Raw genomic sequence first — 24,362 nt, 5'->3', positions numbered from 1 at the left:
CTAATTAATTATTTGTAACCTACCGTTTCAACTACCTGACCCGCATGTTCTGTTTTACCCATAATCAAATCATAAATAAATAAAGATAAGTTTCACACAAATTACCACCTGTCAATCACTTTTTCCGCAGGACTAAGTAATTAGTCATAAGCCCCTTTCACACATACAGACCTTTTTTTCCGGCAATTTTCCGGAAAGGTGTGTATGTGTGAACAGGCCCTTTTTAAAAATACCGGTAAATTTGTTCTGGCTATTTTCCCGAAAGAGAAGTTGTAACATTACCAGTAATTTGCCGGAATGCAGCGCTGTGTGAATGCAGAAGGAAGATTGCCGGAAAGAGCGCGTGCACGTCTAGAACGTGCTGACGTGAGACGTCTGCTTTAGCCGATCAGAACAGTCAGAAGCATTCTTGTCCGCGCGGTTTATGAGAATTAAAGCCTTTGAATATTTTACCAGACATATTTAGCTGCTAGATGTTAGTCAGATAATGTTTATATGTTCTTCTTAATGCCAACTGTGTAAATAATTATCGATAATATGCTTATGATAAGCCGTTGTACCTTCAAGCTTTGTGTGTGCCCGTGAAACAGCCCGTGAGCGCCAGCACACACACATATCATGTACATCTCGACATGCGAAAGTGTTTCTCTATGTGTTGTTGACAATACTAATCCATCCACAGAGTTTGTAATTTAGTCAAATGTTTACAAATACAAGAGCAGCTGTTAAGAGGTAATTTCTGGTAATTTACCGGTATTTTGGAATGGATGTGTAAATGCTCTTTTCCGGAAAAATTCCGTAACGTTCTCGCCTGTGTGAACAGCGCTTTTTTGAATTTACCGGTAAAGTCGTTCCGGTAATTTTCCAGATATTTACTGGTATCAGTGTGTGAAAGGGGCTATAGTTTAATTACTATGACCATTTATGTGAAGCTGCTTTGACACAATCTACAGTGTAAAAGCGCTATACAAATAAAGATCAATTGAACTGAATTGAATTGACTCTGGCATGAATATACACCGTATTTGGGTGTCAAACTTTGGGTGTTAAACACATATTGCACCTTTAAGTATGATCACTTAAGCTTTTATAAGCGTTTATGTACTTTTACAGGGCAGAATAAGTACAGGATGTTATTTAACTTTTACTGACCAAAGAAGTGACTTAAAAAAATGCATTTAAAGTGTACTGCATTTTTTTAAAAGTAACATGTTGGTCAGTAAAAGTTGAAAAACATCAAATCACAGGTAAATAAGTCAATTAAATTGGAAAATCTAACGAGAAAGGAGATTTTCAAAACAAAATGACTCTTAATCCATGAAAGATCAGCCTATAAGATTGTTTTTTATTTTACTTGGTAACCATAACTTGTATATTAATTCAATAACTTCTAAAGTCTGGGACCCTGAGAGGTTTTAATGGAATTTCTTCAATAAAAAAAGCGGTGAGATGTAAGGGGACATCGATGACACACACACACACATGCACACACACTCCACGGATGTTCCTTTGAACCCCCTCAGACATTCTCTGCATTCTTCAGCTGTCTTCCAGCCTCCGACAGTCTGATAGAAGTGATGAAGGACACACAGCCCTGCCTCACGTAATTAAACCTTCTATGTGTGTGTGTGCATGAATGTGTATATAAACCTGCACCCAACAGCAAGATGGATGGAGATAAGCTCTTGTATATTTATGCAGCGTCCAAGTTAATGTGTTTATGGGCATAGTGCCTCACGTTTTTCATCTTACATTGGAACTGTAGACTATTGGTGCCGGTATTTATGTGACGCTCTGCATGTTGTTGCCCTCGAAGCATCTGGAAGTGGTTAGACAGACGCAATTAACACAAGCCAGCCAGCTGGAGACATTTGGACCCTACTTTCTCGTTCAATAGACTGCCCCCTAGAAGTATTTGGGAAATTAAGAAAGTGTTTTATTTCATTTGAAAACTTTTATTTGTGGCATTCGTGAACAAGCCGCACTAGTGTGTAGTTTGAGAGCAGATTGAGGGTATGTTTACATGACAACAATGTAATAATAATTCGCAAGTTTTTCCTCAGAATTTTGGAAACGTTTCATTTATAGAGGAAAACTTAGCCTAAATACATTAAATAAATGCTGATTTCTGCATGTCAGGCCAGTAGATGGCGCTATAACTTCATAAAGAAACACAATACATCTGCACACGTATAATTCTGTAGTCCACTGTTGTTGTTTTGGCTGTCAAGCAAACTACTCATGCTTGACTACCAAACTGTAATACACACGCACATTATGTCTGTGTGTCAAAATAATATTGTTATATTTTACATGAAGACAATGACTTCAATATCCACATACACACTTGAGAAGCTAACGTTCACCACAGCACAGGGTAAATATGCAATTTAACCGCTTCAATTCCTTAAAGGATTAGTTGGTCGTTTAGTCATCCTCACGTCATTCCAAACCTTAAAGATGAAATCCTGTTTATCTTAAGAATACACACTAGGTTTATAATTTTATAGTGGTTTTAATGGAATCGTGATGCTTTTTGTCTCTCTATTGATTTAGTATAGGTAAATACAAGTAAAAAATATATGAAATAAAATAAAATAAAAATAACAATAATATTAATATTAAAAATAACTTTTTATGTGTTTTGCGCAAAGAGCATCATTATCTCAGACATTAATTCTGGAATCTGGTGTTGGTTTCTATAGTGTAAACATTGTTGGATTAGGAGATTCCTCCTCAGGCCCGGATTGGCTAATCGGGAGGACCGGGAGAATTCCCGGTGGGCCGGTCCGTTTTTGGCCGTGAGGGCCGGTGTCCCTAGTTCCAGAATCGGTTGCTCTCAGCAGTCACACTTTTTAAAAATAATTTATTTATTTACTTGACCACAGCCTTCTTATTCATTATTTTACCGCAGCTCTGCTCTTTTTATCTATTTTCTCGTAGCCTCGTGAGCAGGATGCAGGTTAATGATGATATAACTAGATAAGTCACCATTAAACGTACAGCTGTTGTGGTACAGTGGTTAGTACGTTAGATTATGACGCGGTCAACCTGGGTTCGGTCCTTGTCTGAGTAACAATTTTTTTTTTTCATTTTTATTGTTAAGACATAATACTGTAAGGGTTGTTGAACATTTTAAGTTCTAAAAGAGCTGTTTTCTCAAAAAAGAGACGTGATAGTGTAATTGGAAACTGAATTGGAAATAACCTTATTTTAATATAGTCAGTGGTGAACTGAGGTGGGCCGGTCTGAGGCTTGAAACTCCAGGGCTGAAAAAGAGTCCCACTCCGGCCCTGTTCCTCCTAATGTGTAAAATGCTTCCAGTGTCCGGAAAAGCGCTATATAAATGTATGGAATTATTATTATTATTATTATTATTATTATTATTCATTCATTTTCTTGTCGGCTTAGTCCCTTTATTAATCCGGGGTCGCCACAGCGGAATGAACCGCCAACTTATCCGGCAAGTTTTTACACAGCGGATGCCCTTCCAGCCGCAACCCATCTCTAGGAAACATTCACACAAATTCACACACACACTCATACACTACGGACAATTTAGCCTACCCAATTCACCTGTACCGCATGTCTTTGGGCTGTGGGGGAAACCGGAGCACCCAGAAGAAACCCACGCGAAGGCAGGGAGAACATGCAAACTCCACACAGAAACGCCAACTGAGCCGAGGTTCGACCCAGCGACCTTCTTGCTGTGAGGCAACAGCACTACCTACTACGCCACTGCCTCGCCTTATTATTATTATTATTAGTATTATTGATAATAATAAATAAAGGAATATGTGAATACAAGTCAAAAATTATTTTTTTGATAGGTCAGAATTCTGGGTAAATAAAAATCTCACAGAATTGATTACATATAGTATATATTTATTTGTGTTTGAGTGATATTTAAAATATACAGTAATTGAAATATAATACATATAAATAAATACAGAAATTAATTACATTGGTTTAGCGTGAACTGAAACTAAAACAGTTTATTTTAAAACAATAAGAGTTAAAGTAATATAGATATTAATGATATTAGAAACTAAATTTGTATCAGAAATAATGTATGTTTGACATTCAAAGGGTTTATTGGGTCAGTTAAAAGCATAAGGCTCTATTAATCACGTATAAACTGGTAAATCACATAGCATGTTCTCACAAGGTAACTATTTTACATATTGACAGAACAGTGGCGAATTCATATGATTTCGTTAGTAACTTGCTTAGTAGATGATTAACTTTCACGAATGAATTGTTCACAAAATCACAATGTGCACTATCAAAATAATTATTATTATTTATTTATTTTTTTTTACCTCAGACAGACTTTAAAGACTTTAACTGAGAATAATAAAAAAAAAGAGACTCAAAAATGGTAATAATAAATGTTTACAAAGCGATGTAATACTTTCGAAAATCACGATCGCAATAAATACATCCAAGCCTAATATCCGATGGCCAGAAAGTGATTCAATTTTTAGAAATTGTTAAAAGTTTGGAATTTGTGATGCAGCAAGTCCAGAGACTGTTTTGTACACTATGATTTTATATAAAATTCACTTTAAAGTGTGACAGGACTAAAACTTGACCATAAACAAATATTTTCTCAATTCTATTAAGTAGCAGCTTGGACCCGGAAACAGTATTTCATACATCGCCGTTTCATACAACTGTCTAGTGTTCATTTTATCTGAAATGTGAAGCATTTTTATGCATCATTCTTTAATATTTGGTATTTAATATTTGGTATTTAATATTAGAGTTGAGGTGCTCAAAAATACATATTCGGGGCTCTAAAGAAATTATACGAACATAAAAATTCCTCCATTTCAAGAATTATGCAAGATAATTCATCTACAATGACGTCAATGGGGTTGAGGCGCTCAAAATTTCTTTTTGGGACTATAAAGAAATTAAAAAATATAAACATTCCTCAATTACAAGAGTTACGCAAGATGCCATGATCCAGTATGACTTTCAGCAGCTCATGGTACGGTCAGTACAGACTCACCCATCACTCCACACTACTGATGAAAGACTCCTGAAATAGGATTATTAACTCTACCTTCACAGACGGATAGTTCTGGAGTTGAAGCAGTCTTAGTCAATTTTCAATAGAGAGCAAATTAGAAACTTTAGTTTAAGGCTCTTACATCTCAGAGATTAATAGGCTATATTTTAAATATCTCAAACTAAACGCGAGTTTGGGTTACGAGATCAAACAAACCAGATGAAAACTCTCACTGTATGCCACTTTCTGTTTTTCATGCTGCAGTTTGGTAGTAACCTCCAACACAAAGTCAATATGAAGCGAAGACCTCAAATTACTCTCCAGATCTACGTGATTGATTTTCAGACTCCAATAACCAAACTATTTATTCTAAAGCACATTAAGATGCTGAAGATGTTGTTTCCTACCTTTTTCATAATTTTCCAAACTAGTTAACAGACTTCTGTCCACAAAACTAGAAATCCTTCATGTGAAAGAAACAAATCACCGCATGCTAGAAGTCCTGAGTGTCCCGTTGTCAAATGTGTAATGTGAGAACAGTCCTCTTCCAACACCTCAAACTATAAACCTTTGAGGAGACCCAGTGAAACCATGCCCAGGACAACACAACGCAGGGCTTTTCCTGACCACGTCTTCCAACCCCCGCCCTTCTTCCTCGTGTGTGTGTGTGTGTGTGTGTGTGTTCACTCACCCCACGGCACCGGCCTCAGTTTCCGTCCGTTCTCCAACAATGCCCCCCTCTCTCTCTCTTGTCTGTCCCACCAGAGTCAAAATTCTTGCTCTGTCTAACTATTGGCTATGATGTCATGAATAAAGGGGGTGTGGTTTTAAAAGAGGGGGTGTGTCCTGTGTCCTGTACTCTTACAATCAGTGCTGTGTCCAAGTCCTGGACAGAGGGAGTCTCTAAAACTCCTCCACCGGCCGGCAGACACCTTACAAGGAAAAGCGCAGTGCGGCTGGGTGTGGATCTGATTCCGAGTACACTGGCTGAATTCTCTTACTCATACTAGATGAGTTTACACACACACACATCTAAGAAGCTGAAGCTAACGTTCACCACAGCACAAGGAAAATATGCAGTTTCAACAGCTTCAATTCTTAAAGGATTAGTTCATCGTTTAGTCATCCTCATGTCATTCCAAATCATTAGGATGTTTGTTTATCTTCATAATACACTCTGTAGGTTTATCATTTTATAGTGTTTTTAATTGAATTGTAAAGATTTCAGTCACTCCACAGGGCTCACAAAATGTTTAAATCCCTGGTAGCCCTCAGGCTGGCACTCTTCAGTTATTGGTGGAGTTATATAGCCAAAAAGAAAACACATTACACAAATACAAAAACATACATTTACTAAATAAAAAAAATATACAGTTGAAGTTATTATTAGATTAAATTAACTAATTATTAGACCGCTTGTTTATTTTTTCAGAGAAGATTTTCAGAGAGAAGATTTTTTTCAACACATTTCTAAACATAATGGTTTTAATAAATCCTTTCTAATAACTGATTTATTTAATCTTTGCCATGATGACAATAAAAAATATTTGACTAGATATTTTTCAAGACACTTCCATACAGCTTAAAAGGATATTTCAAGACTTAACTAGGTTAATTAGGTTAACTAGGCAGGTTAGCGTAATTAGGCATTGTAGATTGTAGATTGTAGTGTTCTGTAGATTAGAGAAAAAATAAAGGGGCTAATAATTTTGTCCCTAAAATGGTGTTTAAAAAATTAAAAACTGCTTTTCTTCTAGCCAAAGTAAAAAAATAAGACTTTATTCAGAAGAAAAAAATATTATCAGACATACTGTGAAAATTTCATTGCTCTGTTAAACATAATTTGGGAAATATTTAAAAAAGAATAAAATTCGAAGGGGGCTAATAATTCTGACTTCAACTCTATATGTAATGGCATAGGCTATATGTATTTTTAAAATAACGAAAAATTTATTTAACATTTTTATTTGCTAATATTTGTTTAAATAATCAAAGTAACTACAAAAACTTTTCAGAATATTGCAGGGTAGTTATTTCTAAACGAATAACAATAATATACATATATTCAGAATCTTCCTTATGGTTATTTTTGGTTATTCAATTAACATATAGCTGACTTAATACTAGATAGTTCACCCAAAAACTTAAAAACTATGTTTTACAATTCATATCTGTTTGTGTTTCTTTCTCTTTTTTTTTGTAAACATGTAAGAAGAAGTTTTAAAGAGAGCATAAAATGCTTCAAATATCTCTATTTGTGTTAAAAAAAATAAAAATAAAGCCCTGGGACGTCGGGCTTCCAGATTGTACGAGCCCTGCTTCGTTGACTTACTGAGCCCTGTCGTACACCCAGCGCAAAAAGGTGCAAGACGTGTTTGCCACGATTTGTTGCTATTTTCAGATCAACGCAACCCTAATTGTCTCGCTTTGCACCACGTTGTTCATTTTATTCATGACAATTTGTTTTTGTATAATGTTATTAATAGTAGCAGTATCATTAATTATTTTTTGCACATTTCTATATATTTTAAAACAAACAAAAAAAGGTTTAGATTTGTTTACCGGTCAGCTTTTGTAGACGCAAGCATCACCATACGAATAAGAACAGGATGTGTGTTTAAATGTAACTAATTTTTTTGACCACACTTCGTTACTATTGTTCATTTATTAGTTTTCTGGAAATTAAAACTGAATTCAGAAATAGTTTTGAAACAAATCTTTGTGCTTAACAAACTAAATTAATTATGTAGGCTAATGGATGACTTCAGTGGAGTGTGTATAACACTGTTTTCCTATCCATAAAAGTAAAGGAGTAAAGAGTGAAAGTAAAGAGGCTAAACGGAGGAGACTCGTTCTTTATCCTCGCGCTGCAGATGGTTTGTTTAACTGCTTTCTCGCTAGTAAATCGGGCAGTATTTTCACTTACAAAGTCTGCAATGTAAATAGCAAATGCACCATGGCGTGATCTTAATGTGAATGTGAGATGAGACTCTGATTGGTCTAATGCATGCTATGCTCAAAACACACCTATAACTCATTAACAGAATAAGCACAACCCTGTTAGACCATGTTCCACGGTGCAGAGCTTATTTTTTTGTCCTTAAAAATAGCAAAAGTGTATTCGGACATGCCCTTAATGCTTTTGCGCCTTGCGCTTTAGACTTTGTGCCTAGATCATTAAAATAAAGCCCACTGTTTCTAGGTAAATACAAGTCAGAAAGAAAAATAATAATAAAAAAAATCTATAACATCTGTGCGAAGAGCATCCTGTTCACGGATACTTATTCTGGAATCTGATGTATGGTTCTATAGTGGAAACACGGAATATGTGAATACAAGTCAAAAATATTTATGATTTTTTTTTTGATGGGTCAGAGTTGTGTGTAAATATAAATCTCTTAGAATTGAATGCAAATATTTTTATTTGTGTTGGAGCAACAGTTTGTTTAAAATAAACAGCAACTGAAATAAAATACATTTACAGAAACTGATTGGTTTAGCGTGAACTAGAAACTGGAGTTTTTAAATCAGAGTTAAGATGACTAAATATAAATATAAAAAATATTAACAACTAAATTTGTATCAGTATTAAAGTATGAGTTAAAGGAAATACATGATTGACTAAAGCATGTTACTGAAAATGTTAACTAATGTAATTCTTGTACTACACATGTTTTTAAAAGATTAAATTATCCAAACTTTTCAAGGAATACACAGAATTATTGCTTTTCATTTGGGTTTCAATTAAATCAAATGTAAAATAAAAATAAGAACTCGCTTTTAAAATGCTTCAACGATTACAATGGAGTTTGCTCAATCTCTCTGTCAATCATGACTCTATTCAGGAATTTAGCCACAGAAGCATGTAATATTTGAATGCCTTATCAGGCCATGCAGTACACGTTGTGAATGTATGGGTAGATGATTAAATAGCCTAGTTATTGTTTTCAGTGAAACCTCAAAATAGAAGTTCGTACAGTGCGTCCCTGACAAAACCCTGGTGAGATTACAGTGTAGAAATACTATAATGTCCTTGTGGCAACAAGAGCTTGTTTAAATGAGCAACAATAGAATTACAGATAAGAGCAAAAGAGATCCAAGATTTCTGTGAGAACTGACTACATACAAGGCTGCTAAAGAGACTTTGTGCTAATAATAACAGCAGCACATGCTCAGTTCTCTTCAGAGACACACAAAGACTGTAGTATAACCTTCACGTCAAGCCAGAAACAAGACTTTTATAGACATATCAATGATAGACTTACTAAAACTGCTCACTTGGAGTGATGCTTTTTGAATAGCATTGTCATCTCCTTGCAGTATGTATACATTTTGGAACAGGGTAGTGCTTCTTTGAAATGAATGCGGGACCAAGGTACAGTGGAGGACTGTGGCCATAGTGGCCATCCACATCCATATCCATAGTAACAAGCAAACAAAGAAAACAAACCACAAAGGCAGAACATTTCATAGGTAATATTAAGTTTTTTTCTATTTTTGTATGTTCTGAACTTTTGTGCTAAACGTTATTGATGATAATACAGTCACTGCATTCACTATAAGTCAAAGTAGCTTCAACTCGCACTAAACACTCGGCTTATGCTAGTTTTGTTGAATAAAATCAGCAAACAATGCAAAAGAAATATGAAAACGAGATGCTGCGGTGCCAGAAACTCGGCTAGTAAAGGAGTCTTTCATAACGGAGATTCATTCACAAACGAATCGCTCCCTCTGTCAGTATGAGAAGTGAAAGCAGGAGAGGAGGTGTGTTTCAGGACATGATTAGATCAAATTTAACAGGGAGGGTGGATAGTACATTTCTGTACACACAAACACAAGCTTTTTGTCAGGAATGCCAGTGCGATAACTTATCCATTAATGTAGAAAAGTGATGTAAAATTATAATTTTCGTAATCAAAAAAATAAATGCATACTAACATCCAGGAAAACTCCCGATCATAGATATATGTGTATATCTCTGGCTTTGGATGGCCACAGTCCTCTACTGTACCTTGGTCCTGCATTCATTTCAAAGGAGCGCTACCCTGTTCCAAAATGGCGGCTCTATTGACGGATTCCTTCCAATAGACAACAACAGGGTAGGCGACATCTAATGTATATATCTATGATTAGTTATAAAATTATTTCATTTAAGACAAATTAGTTACAAGTAAGACAAATGATCTATTAAAACTCTCATTTTAGATTTGAATCTGTTTCTTACTATTTACACTCTAGCCATTGAATTGTTGTATAAACACAATATCACACATGTAGCAGTGCGATATGGCTGTATATTAGCACATCCATGATTACCTACGGCAGCAATACGATTATTGCATGCAATGCATTAGGGGTTTCACGATTTCGATTTTTAAACGAAATCGATCGAAATTTATGCTCAATTTCGATTATCGAATCCAAAAATAGAATCGTCGATGCTGCCAAGCCCCCACGTCACGTCAGCGGCAAAATAACAGGCTTGTTGAAGTCCTTGTTAAACTGCAGAAGCAGGAGACCCGTCGACAGAACTTAAACCCTCTCCTCTTTCAATGAAGTCGCCGGTGTGTAAGCATTTTGGATTTCCAGTGAGTTATGTTGACAATGTTCGTGTTGTCGACAAAAAAAAAACACAGTTTTGCAAGCTCTGCTATGTACGTATTACGTGCGGTTCGTCCGATAGACAACACCGGCATAGCGATCCTCCGCCCGCCCCCGTTGCAAATCCGCTAGCGAAAAGTTCACACTCAGGCCCTGTTTACACTGTCTTTGTTTTTAAATGGCATTTTAGAACGACAACGATTTGACTTCCACAGTGGCGTGTAGCATTTCTGAGCAGCCCTCCTTCCTCTCTACCTCTGAAAATGCACATCACGTGACCACACAGACACAGACGCACTCACAGTCATGCGCTCGAGACAGCAGGTCCAGGCAGTCAGAGGACTGCTTCAATCTTTCACTCACTTGTACTTCGTCATTTTAGCGAACAACTCAGATACTGTTGGCTGGTTCCTGTTGGTTGTGCATCTTTCTTACCGACGCCATTATAACGACACAGATCACTGCCTATTCACGAGTCCCGCAGAAAAAGTGATTGACAGGTGGTAATTATGTGTGTATCTTGCCTTTATTCATTTACTGTATGATTTGTTTATGGGTAAAACAGACCATGCAGGTCAGGTAGTTTAAACGGTAGGCTACAAATAATTAATTGGTCATTAATTAATTATTCATAATCGACAATCGAATCGTACCGTGCCTTTAGAATCGAAAATGTAATCGAATCGAGGATTTGGAGGATCGTGACACCCTTACAATGCATATGACAATGCTGCTATAGTAAGTACATGTAGCAAGTGCTGTAAACTGGAGTGTTGACTTGTTGATCAGCGTGAAGCTGTCTGTAAGGAATGCTCTGAATGTGAGTGTGTTTTAATGGAGGATGTTGATGGCAGGAGGTTGGGGTGTGTCATCCTCTGCTAGAAAGATCCTTCCTCCTACAGTCTTTCGGATCCACAATGATAATAATAATGTAGTGTGCAGGGAATGGGAGGACACTGACAGGCTGTGTGTTCTGTCTCGGTGCAAGCTTTTAATAATGTGAAGCACTTGTCGTAAGCTGTTGTCGTAAAAGTGTTTTTAATCATGTTAAAAAAATCATGTTCAGGTGAATAATTGGGATAAATGTATCCCAATTATGGGCGGGGTGGTGGTTCTGTGGTTAGTACTGTCACCTCACAGCAAGAAGGTCTCTGGTTCGAGCCTCGGCTCACATGTAAGATGCGTTTGCCACAATTTACTGCTATTTTCAGACCAGCACAACCTTAATTTTCACGTTTTGCACCATTTTTTTTTAATTAGTAAATTAATTTAGGCTACTTTTGGACTCATAGGTGCGCCAGTCTATAAAGGAGGTGTGTTAAGGCGCATTGTTGGTGCGTTGCTATTTTGAGGAATAAATAGACTGTGCCATTGACCAACTAAAAGTTTCAGTATTAATAATTTATCCTGCTTTTAATTACTTCTCTATTTCTTTAAAGATTGTTGTGTTTTTGTTATTTATTTGAACTCCGTTATAGGCACTAAGTTATTTAGCCCATAGAGGCCCTTATTTTGACGTGCGGCTTGCCGGAAGTGGTCAGGTGTGCGAGAGCGCGCAGATCACAGAAGCACGGAGATCGGAGAAGCGCGCATAGCACGAGGGAGAGAGCGATCGCTTGCACGGAGAAATTCACGGAGCTAAAGATAAATTTAAGGACTGATTTAAGAGTATTTAATGCATATTTGAGTTTTTTTTTTTTTCTGTTCAGCTTCATTGTTTCTAAAGTCCAGCGAAGAGCTCGTTAGTTATGCTCTTGCAGATCCAAATGCTTACACATTGCTAAATACATACAGGCTATAGCAAACAGATATCTTTTCAAATGAAAAAAAATCATTAATATAAAAAACACTGCCTCCATGCCTTCACCTCGGGGTGGGGGGCTTTTGTCAGTTTATTCATTACAATCTGCATTTGTATAATGTTATTATTATTAGCAGTATTTTTTATTATATGCATGTTTATATTTGTTTTATTAAAATAAGTTTAGGTTTGTCCATCTGTCTGGTTTTGGAGACATCGCCATATGGGCAATACTGTAAGAATAGGACGTGTGTTTATATATAACTCTTTTAAACTCTCAAGTTTTTCGACCACACTCTGTTACTATTATTCATTTATTTGTTAGCTAGAATTTAAAACTGAATTTAGAAATAGATTTGAAAAATCTTTGCACTTAACAAACTAAAATAAATATGTACGCTAATAGATGTCTTCAGTGGAGTGCGTATAACACCGTTTCCTTATCCCTGAAAGTAAAGGAGTAAAGAGTAAAACTAAAGTAAAGAGAAAGTAAAGAGGCCAAATGGAGGAGGCTCATTCTTTTTCCTCGCTAGTGAAGCATTCAGTTTTCCACTTATAAAGCCCACCATGTAAATAGCAAGTGCGCCATCGCGTGAAGCAACTGACTCTTAAAGGGAATGGGAGATGAGACTCTTGTTGCGTCCCAATTCGTATACTATGCGTCCTAAATAGTATTTGAAAATGTAACAAGTATGTCCCAAACCATAGTATGTTGAAAAGAGTATGCCAGAGGTTCCCGGATGATTTGCTGTTTGGTAAATATTATAAGTGTAGAAGCGTCCATACTCCAACTACTGATATTGCCCACAATACATTCCGCGTTGGACGTGAATGTGATTAGAACAACAAACACGTGTGAAAAGTGTAAACAAACTACAAACATGATGGATGCGCCAGACCAACAGTCAAGTAGAGAGGCTTCGGTACAGATGTTTGAATGACTGTTCGTCAATATCTAGCCCACAGGAAAATATTTCAATCGCATTATCTGTGTTATATTTCATCTGCAACAACAATACTGAACTTATATAAAACACGTTTGGATGTCTGAACGCATAATTACTCAAAGACCTAAGGAGATTTCTCTTCATGAATGGGAGATTAACTTGTTGCTGCTTCTCCAATAAGGTAGGAAATTAAATACGACAGAAATGTGGATGGTGTGTGGATGATTGACAGGGGGCATAACTAACCAACACAACGATCTGTTAAAGAGGAAGTAGTATATCCCAAAGCTCACTCAAAAGTACAAGCTTTTCCTTCAGAAAAAAAGTACATACTTCTAGGGCGTAGTATAAGTAAGCGAATTGGGATGCAGCATCTGATTGGTTTATTCTCAAACACACCTATAACAAAAGAATAAGCACAACCCTGTTAGACCCTGCGCTGCGGCACAAACTGTATTTTTCCGTCCTTAAATAACAAAAGTGAATTCGGACACACCCTTAATGCTTTTGCACCAGCATGCACCGTTGACTTTGCGACTAGTATAGAATATAATAGAGCCCTTTATGTATTATTTATACACTCAAAAATTACTTTTGCTGCTTGTTCAAACTACTTATTTAAAATTAGTTGAACACAATTCTTAAGTTGTTCTTAATTGTTTTAGGTTCAATCCACTTAAATTTGTCAAATTATTAAGTTAACTTAATTTATGTTGGGACAACCTGAGAGAATTGTGTGGAACTCAGCATTTACGAATTAACTTACTAGTTCTAAAGGATTGATCATTATCAATCATTCAAGCAATGTAGGCCCCGTTTACAGTAGTGCGCTTTATAGTTTAAAAACAGCGTTTAAGATCAAAAACGATCCGCGTCCACATTAGTGTTTCACCTAGCGTTTCTGAACATATGTCCGTCCCCACTACGCCACTACGCAAAAACGTATATCACATGACCATTCGCGCACCCTGGGCATGCGCGTTCTAGCGAACATATGCCGCTGCTGTAGTAAAAAAGGCAGAGTTTAACTGCACAATGGCGCCTAAAACAGACAATAGTGCGAACAACGCTCCCATTTCTGTGCCCATGTTGTTGTTTACAGTGAAGGCTGGTCTGTTGTCTTCCGGTAGCGTTAAAGCCATGTGTTATAGTCATGTGATAGGAGCTTGACGAATAAGGGAAGGATACGCAAGGACACAAAAGCCCCAATCAGCTAGCGAATCTCGGAAGCCCCGCCTCCGTTTTTAGATGTCTCCGTTTTCCCCCATCCACACTGAGACAGAGCAGCTGCGTTTTAGAATGAAAACGGCCTCTCCAGTGTTCCCAAAATGCTCTGTTTTCGGCGCTCAAACTCAGGCGTAGTGTGGATGGTTGGCGTAACCGTAGCAAAACTAATGTGTTTTCAAATAAAAACGCACTAGTGTAAACGGGGCCTTAATTTCTCGTCAAACTAAATGATGGATAAATCCTTTTCCCCCACTCTGACCTGCACGTATTGATCTACCCCCATTTCTACAAGCCATTATTCCTCCTTTAAAAGCCAGAAAGCATTTCTCTCTCACTGTGTAAACTAACAGTCACTTGAAGTTGGCCTTGCCTTTGTTATTCCCACTTTCATTCATGACCTTTAAAGTTTTGCTACTGTGAGGTTCAACTCGGTCCATTTTGTGCCTTAAGTAAGACTGTGACGGCTGTCTTTCAGGAATGATGTCTTCTTGTCGGCTCTTCAAGCAATAAATACAGGATAATAAGACAGTAATTGCTAGTATGTGTGGGTTTTAAATTACTGATATATTAAGGTTGGACTGTTATAATAGTATATTATCCTCGCTCGAGGAGCTCAGTTATATCTGAGTGCTGCAATTGTCAATGATGCTTTTTGTTGAGCCATTTCTCACAGAACTTCTATCAAAAAAATTCCAAAAATCCTCCATCCTTGTAGAGCAAAGTCTAAAAAGTCAATGTATTTTGGAGACAATGAGGTGACAAGGAGAGTAAACATTGTGTGCTTAACACCCTGTCACCTCCCTGCCCAAAATACGACCTCTAATCTACAACTAGACATTCAGAAGAGGCTCATCTGGAGACCGTCAGCCAGACCCAAGGGTAAACTGGGGAAACATCAACACCCGAAACCAAAACAGGGACCGTCCCGGTCACAGAAGTCCAATCTAAATATTGCTCACACCCACTAGAGCTGGTTGGAGCACAACTTACTGTCCTGAAATTAACCTGGCTTAAGCACCATTAAAAATGGCACCAGCCCCAGTAAGTGAAAGCAGAATTAGAGTGGCTTAAAGGCTTATGTCCATTAGTCGGTGGATGTCAGTCCATTGACACTTACACACCTCGCACGCTCGTCCAGACATCATGGAATAAAGGTCAAGGAGCGTAATTGACTTACAGCAAACATATTAGGGAAAGATTGTAAGTGTTTATTAAAATCTTCCAACCTGTAACTAACTTCAACCAGACTAACAGAACAGAAATTATTAACTTGAAAGAACTTACATGATGTAACAAAGACCTAAAAAAACATACAGTTGAAGACAGAATTATTAGCCCCCCTTTGATTTGTTTTCTTCTTTTTAAAATATTTCCCAAATTATGTTTAACAGAGCAAGAAAATTTTCACAGTATATGTCTGATAATATTTTTTCTTCTGGAGAAAATCTTATTTGTTTTATTTTGGCTAGAATAAAAGCAGTTAGATTTTTTTTAGGTCAAAATTATTAGCCCTAGATGTTCACAGCATAGACGGCATCATGAGGAAAGAACATTTTGTAAAAATACTGAAGCAACATCTCAAGACATCAGACAGGAAATTAAAAATTGGCCACAAATGAGTCTTCTAAACAGACCATGACCCTAAGCATACTGCCAAATTAGTTAAAATGTGCTTTAAGGACAACAGAGTGAATGTTTTGGAGTGGCCATCACAAAGCCCTGATCTTAATCCTATAGAACATTTGTGGGCAGAGTTAAAAAAAGTTGTGGGAGCAACCTGATTCAGTTACACCAATTCTGTCTGGAGGAAGGGGCCAAAATTTCTTCAAACTGTTGTGAGAAGCTTGTGGAAGGATACCCAAAACATATGACCAAAGTTATGAGTTAGAGTGTATGTAAACTTCTGGTTTCAACTGTATTAACTAACCCTAATCACCCACACAGCTCAAGGCTCAACTCAATGAATGTCCCTCAAAGTCTCAGTTAACCTGCTTTCCAAGCCCAGCGGGAGAGGAGAAATAGAGCACTTCTTCTACTCTAAATTTGGCATCCAGGTTGCAGGCAGTTCTGTACTCTGGTAAACCCTGCTTTGTGTTATACGGATACTGTAGATTGTCCAGCAGATAAAAAAAGTATATGCTAAAATTATATTATGATCACAACTTCTAGAAACAAGAATGATACTACAGTATATGAACAGTAACATGGGAAAAACAAATGTAGCAGTAATAAAAATATATCAGACAGAAAAAAGCTGCTTTAAAAGTTCTGATTAATGGAAAAAAAATTGTGTTTTTTCACACATGAACAAATTGTGTTTAGATTATAATCTATTTTTGGCCTCTGATATTTCACGTTTCTGTTTATATCAATAATTATCACAACAAATTTATATCTTCAGTGTAAATCTCCATTGCGCAAAAAAAAAAAAAAAAAAAAAAAAATATATATATATATATATATATATATATATATATATACATATTATATTATTATTATAAAATATAATTATTAGACCGCTTGTTTATTTTTTCCCAATTTCTGAGACACAGAGGGCAGATTTTTTTCAACACATTTCTAAACATAATAGTTTTAATAACTAATGTCTAATTACTGATTTATTTTATCTTCACCAAAAAATTAATAACTGCTTTTATTCTAGCCGAAATAAATCAAATAAGACTTTCTTCAGAAGAAAAAATATCAAGCAAATAATTTCTGTTATCAAATTATCTGTGAAAATGTCCTTGCTCTGTTAAACATAATTTAGAAAATATTAAAAAAAAAAAATAAAAAAAAATACAAAATTAAAGAGGGGCTAATAATTCTGACTTGAGCTGTATATATATATATATATATATATATATATATATATATATATATATATATATATATATATATATATATATATATACACACACACACAGCACATAATTTAAGTTGTTAAAACACTGGGTTATGGTAACTTAACATTGGGTCAAATATGGACAAACTCATCTATTACATTGGGTAAAAAATGTATGCAACTGTATTTTTTGTATCAGTCAAGATTGACAATAAACCACAATATATAAATCACAATAATATTACAATAAATTTCAAAAATCTAGAAGACAGCATCAGCATATCAGACAACAAAATGTGCTTCAATAAAAGCAAAATAATGAAAAAAAATGAAAATAAACGAATTGCTACAACTTACTGCATATCATTTTGTACTTATTTGATCTAAAATCATTCCAAAATTTCCTCATCACGAAATGAACACATGCACAATCATCTCAACAATTGCAAGTATCAGACAACCCTAAAAAAGATCTCTAAAGAGCACAAAAATACTAGGAGAACAGCTCCGAAAATAAAAAAATCTCTTACCTTTGCGCTTTTTTCCAAAGTGAGGCAAAGAACCTGCCAGGGAGCCGTGTACTTCAACATGATTCACTAGACTACACAACAATCACTGCTCCAGCATTCCTTCATTAAATGTTTACTCCTGCTTAATTACGGCCTGAAACACCTCCTCAAAAGTTCATCAGGGAGAGAATAAACACAAGCGGAAGCCTCGGCTCGGGGAGTAACATTCCTCGCTGCAGCCGACTTCAGCGGCGCAGATTCATCCCGAAGGGCTTCTGATCTGAAAATCAGCTTAGCTTCGCAACCAATTAAATGACTCTCCTGCTTGATTGCTGAGAGCCGTCATATTCCTCTGTTCATGTGCAGTCGAGATGAAGCGAAAATATGGTGACAAAATAAAGAGGGACTTCAATTGTTCTTTATTCAACTGTACACTGAAAAATATGATGCATTGCATTTACTACGTTTTCAGGTAAGTGGTTGCAAACAGTTTATATGGGCTGAATTTAAACAAATTAAATGTAGTAATGTTCAATTTATTTTTAAATTCAGCCCATATAAATTGTTTGCAACCACTCAACTTAAAACAATTAAGTAAATCTAATGAATCATTTTTTCAGTGTTTACTCAAAAGAAATACATTTGTTCAATGTAATGTAATGCAATGTGTATTTATATAGCGCATTTATTGTGTATGGCCATACACCCAAAGCGCTTCAAGACCTCGGTTTAACGTCTCATCCGAAAGACGGCACCCACTGACAGTTTAGTGTCCCCTTCACTTTTACTGGGGCATCAGGACTCACATAGACCACAGGTTGAGCGCCCCCTGCTGGTTTCACTAACACCACTTCCACCAGCAACCTAGTGTTCCCAATTGGTCTCCCATCCAGGTACTAACCAGGCTCAGCCCTGCTTAGCTTCAGTGAGTAACCGGTCTTGGGCTGCAGGGTGATATGGCTATTTAAAAAGAGTTGAAGCGACACAATTCTTACGTTTTTTTTGGGACATCGCAATTGTTTTATGTTTAATCCACTTAAATTTGTAAAAACAACCACCCGCATGAACGAAACCCTCCGCAAACAACAGCCAATATCTCATAAATTCTATTATGCTGCATTGTTAATTTGGTTAACAAATGTTTTAGGCGCAGTAGGTAGTTTCTGTCGCCTCACAGCAAGAAGGTCGCTGGTTCGAGCCTCGGCTGGGTTAGTTGGCGTTACTGTGTGGAGTTTGCATGTTCTCCCTGCGTTCGCGTGGGTTTCCTCCAGGTGCTCCGATTTCCCCTACAGTCCAAAGACATGTGGTACAGGTGAATTGGGTAGGGTAAATTTTAGTAGTGTATGAGTGTGAATGTGTGTGTGTGGATGTTTCCCAGAGATGGGTTGCAGCTGGAAGGGCATCCGCTGCGTAAAAACATATGCTGGATAAGTTGGCGGTTCATTCCGCTGTGGCGAGCCCAGATTAATAAAGGGACTAAGCTGACAAGAAAAAGAAATGAATGTTTTATTCATAACTTTAGCGACAAACAAGTTTTCACAGACTAAAACGAAATAAAAAGTGATGATGACGACAAATACAATAAAATTCTATTGTCATTTTCACTGGTAAAAAAAACAAGACAAAAATGTGAGATTTTAAAATTAACAACCTATTGGTCTAATATTTTAAAAATTCTTTCTCAAGCTCTTAATATAATCATCACTCCTGACCCTCTGACTGCCCTTTTTGGTTATCTTCCAACCCCAACTACACAAACATCACGCTGCGTCATTGCCTTTACCACCTTGCTCGCCAGGCGCGCAATTCTCCTCAAATGGAAACATGTGTCCCCTCCATCATCAGAAAACTGGATTAAAGAGGTTCTTAATTGCATCTATCTTGAGAAACTGAGACATTGTTTTAAAGGATCACTGAAGTCCTTTAACAAAACATGGAGTCCCATACTGTCAGTCATTGAGAACCTTAACATTTCAGGAACTGCTGACTAGAATTTCGAAAGGGAGAAAGAGAGACTTCTAGTTTTTATTTTACATTTACATCCTTTGTATTTACCCATATATTTATTTTTATTTATTTTATTTATATATATATTTTTTTTTTCAAATGTTATTATTTATTTGTTTATATGTTTATTATTTATTTATCAGTGTCTTGATTCACCGTTACATACTTATTGAAGGCCTCAGAAAATATGAGGGGTGGGAGATGGGAGGGATGGTGCATAGAAGGGGGTAGAAAAATGTAAGTTTGTTTTAGAAGTTCTACAGATTTCTTGTTTTTATTGCTATGTATTTCATGTCATCTCTATGCTGATAGAACTTCTATTTTTCATATACATTTGTAAGTTTGTATAATATCTGGAAAAAATTCAATAAAAATATTGGAAATAAAAATGTGAAATTATTATTTTTTTTTCAGAATTTAGTCATGGTGTGTGATGCAAAACACACACACACACACACACATACACACACACACACACACTAAAGTTCCATTCATTTTCTTGTTGGCTTAGTCCCTTTATTAATCCGGGGTCGCCACAGCGGAAGGAACCGCCAACTTATCCAGCAAGTTTTTACGTAGCAGATGCCCTTCCAGCTGCAATCCATCGCTGGGAAACATCCACACACACATTCACCCACACACTCATACACTACGGACAATTTATCCTACCCAATACACCTGTACCGCATGTCTTTGGACTGTGGGGGAAACCGGAGCATCTGGAGGAAACCCACGCGTAGGCAGGGAGAACATGCAAACTCCACACAGAAACGCCAACTGAGCCGAGGTTCGAACCAGTGACCCAGCGACCTTCTTGCTGTGAGGCGACAGCACTACCTACTGCGCCACTGCCTCGCCGGTCGACTAAAGTCTCATGGAATTTAGTCGACAATAACTAGACTGAAACTAAAATGATTCAGAAGATATGACTATTAAATAAGATTAGAACTAAATCAAAACTTGCTGTCAAAATCAACACTGTTATGCTGCTTATCCTCAAGTTCAAAAGCAGCCAATGCAGTTTTTCTGCCAATATGTGGGTCACTTTGAGCTAGAAATATTCCTGATTCTGAAGGTTTTTCCTTTAAAAAAAGGAGCTAATTAATGCATTCACCTAATGATGTGCCATGATGGATAATTTCTCTGGCAGCTAATAATGTTTCTGTTTGTTTGTAGAGCATCTGTCTGTCCTTGCCAAACTGCGACCCAGATTCACACAGTGACACTGACACACTTTCTGGCCTTTTCCAGAAATCTACATGCAGTCCTTTTAGTTTCATCTAGTTATAGACATCTCCCTCTTGCCTTAAGAGGACAATTCACCCCAAAATGTACCCATCATTTACTCATCCTCAAGTGGTTTCAGACCTTTGAGTTTCTTTCTTCTGTTAAATCAAAAGGAATATGTTTTAACCAGACCCAATGACATCCATAGTAGGAAAAACATACTATGGAAAGCAATGACTATCGGTTTCTAAAATCTTTCTAAATATCTTCTTTTTTGTTCAATCCCAACAGATTTGAAACAAGAGGAGTAAAAATCACAGTATTGTAACTGTAGTTCAGCCTTTGAAGATGCATTTTTGCAAGTTGATGAGAGTAAATATAGGAGCAAACTAAATTGTTTAAATTGTTTTGCGCTTTAGCGCTTCCTGAATTGGTTTAAAAAATGTATTTGGCTTGCTTTCAAACTATAAACACTGAAATATATTCAAAAAGCTAAAAAGCTTTTTGGCAGTAAAAAAAATATTTATACCATTATCATTATTAAGGTTGCAGTTGTTGTAGTTGTAGCGGTAGTAGTTGTTGTAGTAGTAGTAGTAGCTGAAGTAGTAGTCATTGTAATAGTATCGATTGTTATTAAGTAATTGTTACGGAGATTATTGAAGTAGTAGTTCATGTAGTAGTAGATGTCATAGATATAGTAGTAGCAGAAGTAGAAATGGTGTGGTTGTTAAAGTAGTAGTCGTTGTTGGTATAGTAATATCAGTAGTAGATGTTGTTGATGTAGATGTAGTAGAAGTGATTGTGGTGGAAGTAGTAGTAGCAGTAGACGTTGTTGTATTAGTTGTAGCAAACGCTATAGTAGTATCAGTAGTGGTAGTCGTCGTAGTAGTATCAGTATTAGTAGACATTGTAGTAGTAATAGTCGTGGTTGTGGCTGTAGTAGAAGCAGTAGTAGTTGTAATATAAGTAACTTTCTGTAGTAGTAGTTGGTGTAGCACTTGTGATTTATTATTATTGTTATTGTCAGTTATTACTGTTGTCCTTTCTTTCTTTTTAATCTCATTTTTACTATCATACATTAATAAGCATTGTTGTTACTCCCTACCTCTGACTGGTTTCTTTCTATATGTTTTATTTATATCTGTGACACTTGCTTCATTTATTGACTGTTATTGTTCCTTATGTATGTACTCTGACCTGTCAACCAAGTTACCTTTACATGCATACACACACTCATACGCGCACACTCACGCACATACCAGTACATGACTATATTGTTGTTGTTTTTGTTTTGTTTTAGTTTCGTTGCTTTGTATTTGTTATTTGTTGATGTTTTCTTGTATTTGTATGATTTTTGCATATTCTAATAAAAAAAAAAGCTACACAAGACACATGAGAAAGTGCATCAAAACAAAGTATTCATAATTTGCTGTGTAATGCCAAAACAATAAAAACTAAATTGTATTTGCCATAGAAGTCCTTTATTCACTTATTTTTTCGCTCACTTATAAACGTCAGTGTTGTCAGTGGTGGAAAGAGTCATCATTTACTCACCCTTTTGTTGTTTCCAACCTTTATGAGTTTCGTTCTTATGCTAAACACAAAAGAAGACAGTTTGAAAAATGTCGGATACCTGTAACCATTGCCTTCGTTTTATTTTTTTCCTACTGTGGAAGACAATGGTTATAGGTTCTCAGCTTTCTTCCAAATATCTTCTTTTGTGTTCAGAAGAAAGAAACTCAAAGTCACTTGAGGGTGAGGACATTTTCATTTTTGGCTGCATGTGTGCTTCTATATTTGCATGTGTTGTAAAAATGTTCATGCACGTGTGTTGTCAAACTGATGAAGATAGCTGCGTCCCAAATGGCACACTATGCACTCATGCACTATGTGCTTATGCACTTACACACTCAACAGGATAGTACATGTATGTAGTGTTGTCCCAATTGGCACACTAATGTTTTTTTACTAAGCGGAAATTCAAACCGTTTCCCTGATGACGTTTGACGGTTGCCAAATCAGTGAAATAAACGACCGAATTATCAAATAATACCTGCCGTGAGTATTGCTGCATTCACCATCGGGAGGTGCTATAATCACTCTCGTAGGAGAATTTTGCCTTCTCCATCCAAAATAAATAAAGTTATCCAACATGTGCGCCCGATAGCTCCGCCCCTTCCGCTACGTAAGCAAACCTGCGGTCGTTGAGTGCGTGAAGTGTCCATCATTACACACTTCATTTTAGCGGCTGAATGAGTGCATCATCCAGGTAATTAAAGTGCACTTATTATTTTAAGAGTTTTCAGTGTGAACACACTACTTACACTATTTATACTACAAAATGGCGTAGAATAGTGCATAAGTATGCGATTTGGGACGCAGCTGATGTTTTCTCAATGTGTAAGTGTTTTTCAATATGCATGTGTTTTCCTAGCTTGCGATGCCTTTGAGCATTATTGGCCACTGTAGTTTTCAGTCTGAAAAAGTATTCCTCTTTATTAAGTCCATATAAAATAAAAAAATAAATATTTTGCAGTTGAAGGATTTTTCTCTCTATTCCAGTTTTTCCTCAAGCAATACTGAGACCAGCTGTCTTGTAGCTTCTTTAAACGGATGACAAACTTCATCGAGAGGAAGCAGCTGATTTGTTTGTGCTTTCAGCACAATGTTAGAGGTCAAGCCAGACAGGAAAAAACCCAAAACCATTCCAAGGACAAACCCTGAACAAATCAAACAAGGACCAAAGAGAAAAAGTTACATATTTGTGTCGTTATACTTAATCTCTCAAAAGCTTTAGCTTCGAGTTAGCCTTGAAGTTAATGATACCTCTTCACGGCGAAGAGGATTTGAATCATGTTGACCTCAACCCAGATGTTTGCTGGCAGGTTTTTTCAGGCCATTTATGTTTTTCTTTAATTAATATTTCACTCAGCATTTAGCTGAATAAGCACAGCATCACAACATAGCCAAAAAAAAAAATAAAATAAATAAAGACTTTTAATAACACCGATAAAGATTGTAAAGCACTGATTAGGGCTGCTTGATTATGGAAAAAATCATAATCACGATTATTTTGGTCATGATTGTAATCACAATTATTCAAAACGATTACTGTTAAAGTCAAAATCATTCGTCCTCCTGTGAATCTTTTTCAAATAAATATTTTCCAAATGATGTTTAA

General features: G+C 36.4%; 2 protein-coding genes across 33 annotated transcripts in view; one reads left to right on the top strand and one right to left on the bottom strand.

The window, feature by feature from the left end:
- plppr1 (phospholipid phosphatase related 1) overlaps positions 1-24,362 on the top strand; it is a 373,756-nt gene that overhangs the window by 39,979 nt on the left and 309,415 nt on the right. The window lies entirely within an intron of this gene.
- The window catches only part of palm2akap2 (PALM2 and AKAP2 fusion), a 219,420-nt gene that overhangs the window by 37,927 nt on the left and 157,131 nt on the right, over positions 1-24,362 (bottom strand). For 3 of the 31 annotated variants that reach the window (XR_015500207.1, XR_015500208.1, XM_087268747.1), the window contains exon 1: positions 5,425-5,764. Coding sequence is in view for 2 of the 7 variants with exons in the window: in XM_087268747.1 (XP_087124873.1) it covers positions 5,425-5,433 (9 nt within the window). In the remaining 5 variants the exon portion in view is untranslated. 31 annotated transcript variants of the gene reach the window in all.

The sequence above is a fragment of the Danio rerio genome, chromosome 10, assembly GCF_052040795.2.
Source record: "Danio rerio strain M-AB ecotype USA chromosome 10, GRCz13ab, whole genome shotgun sequence".
Classification (NCBI taxonomy): Eukaryota; Metazoa; Chordata; class Actinopteri; order Cypriniformes; family Danionidae; genus Danio; species Danio rerio.
The sequence above is the reverse complement of the archived record's forward strand: the minus strand, read 5'-3'. Positions and strand labels throughout refer to the sequence as shown.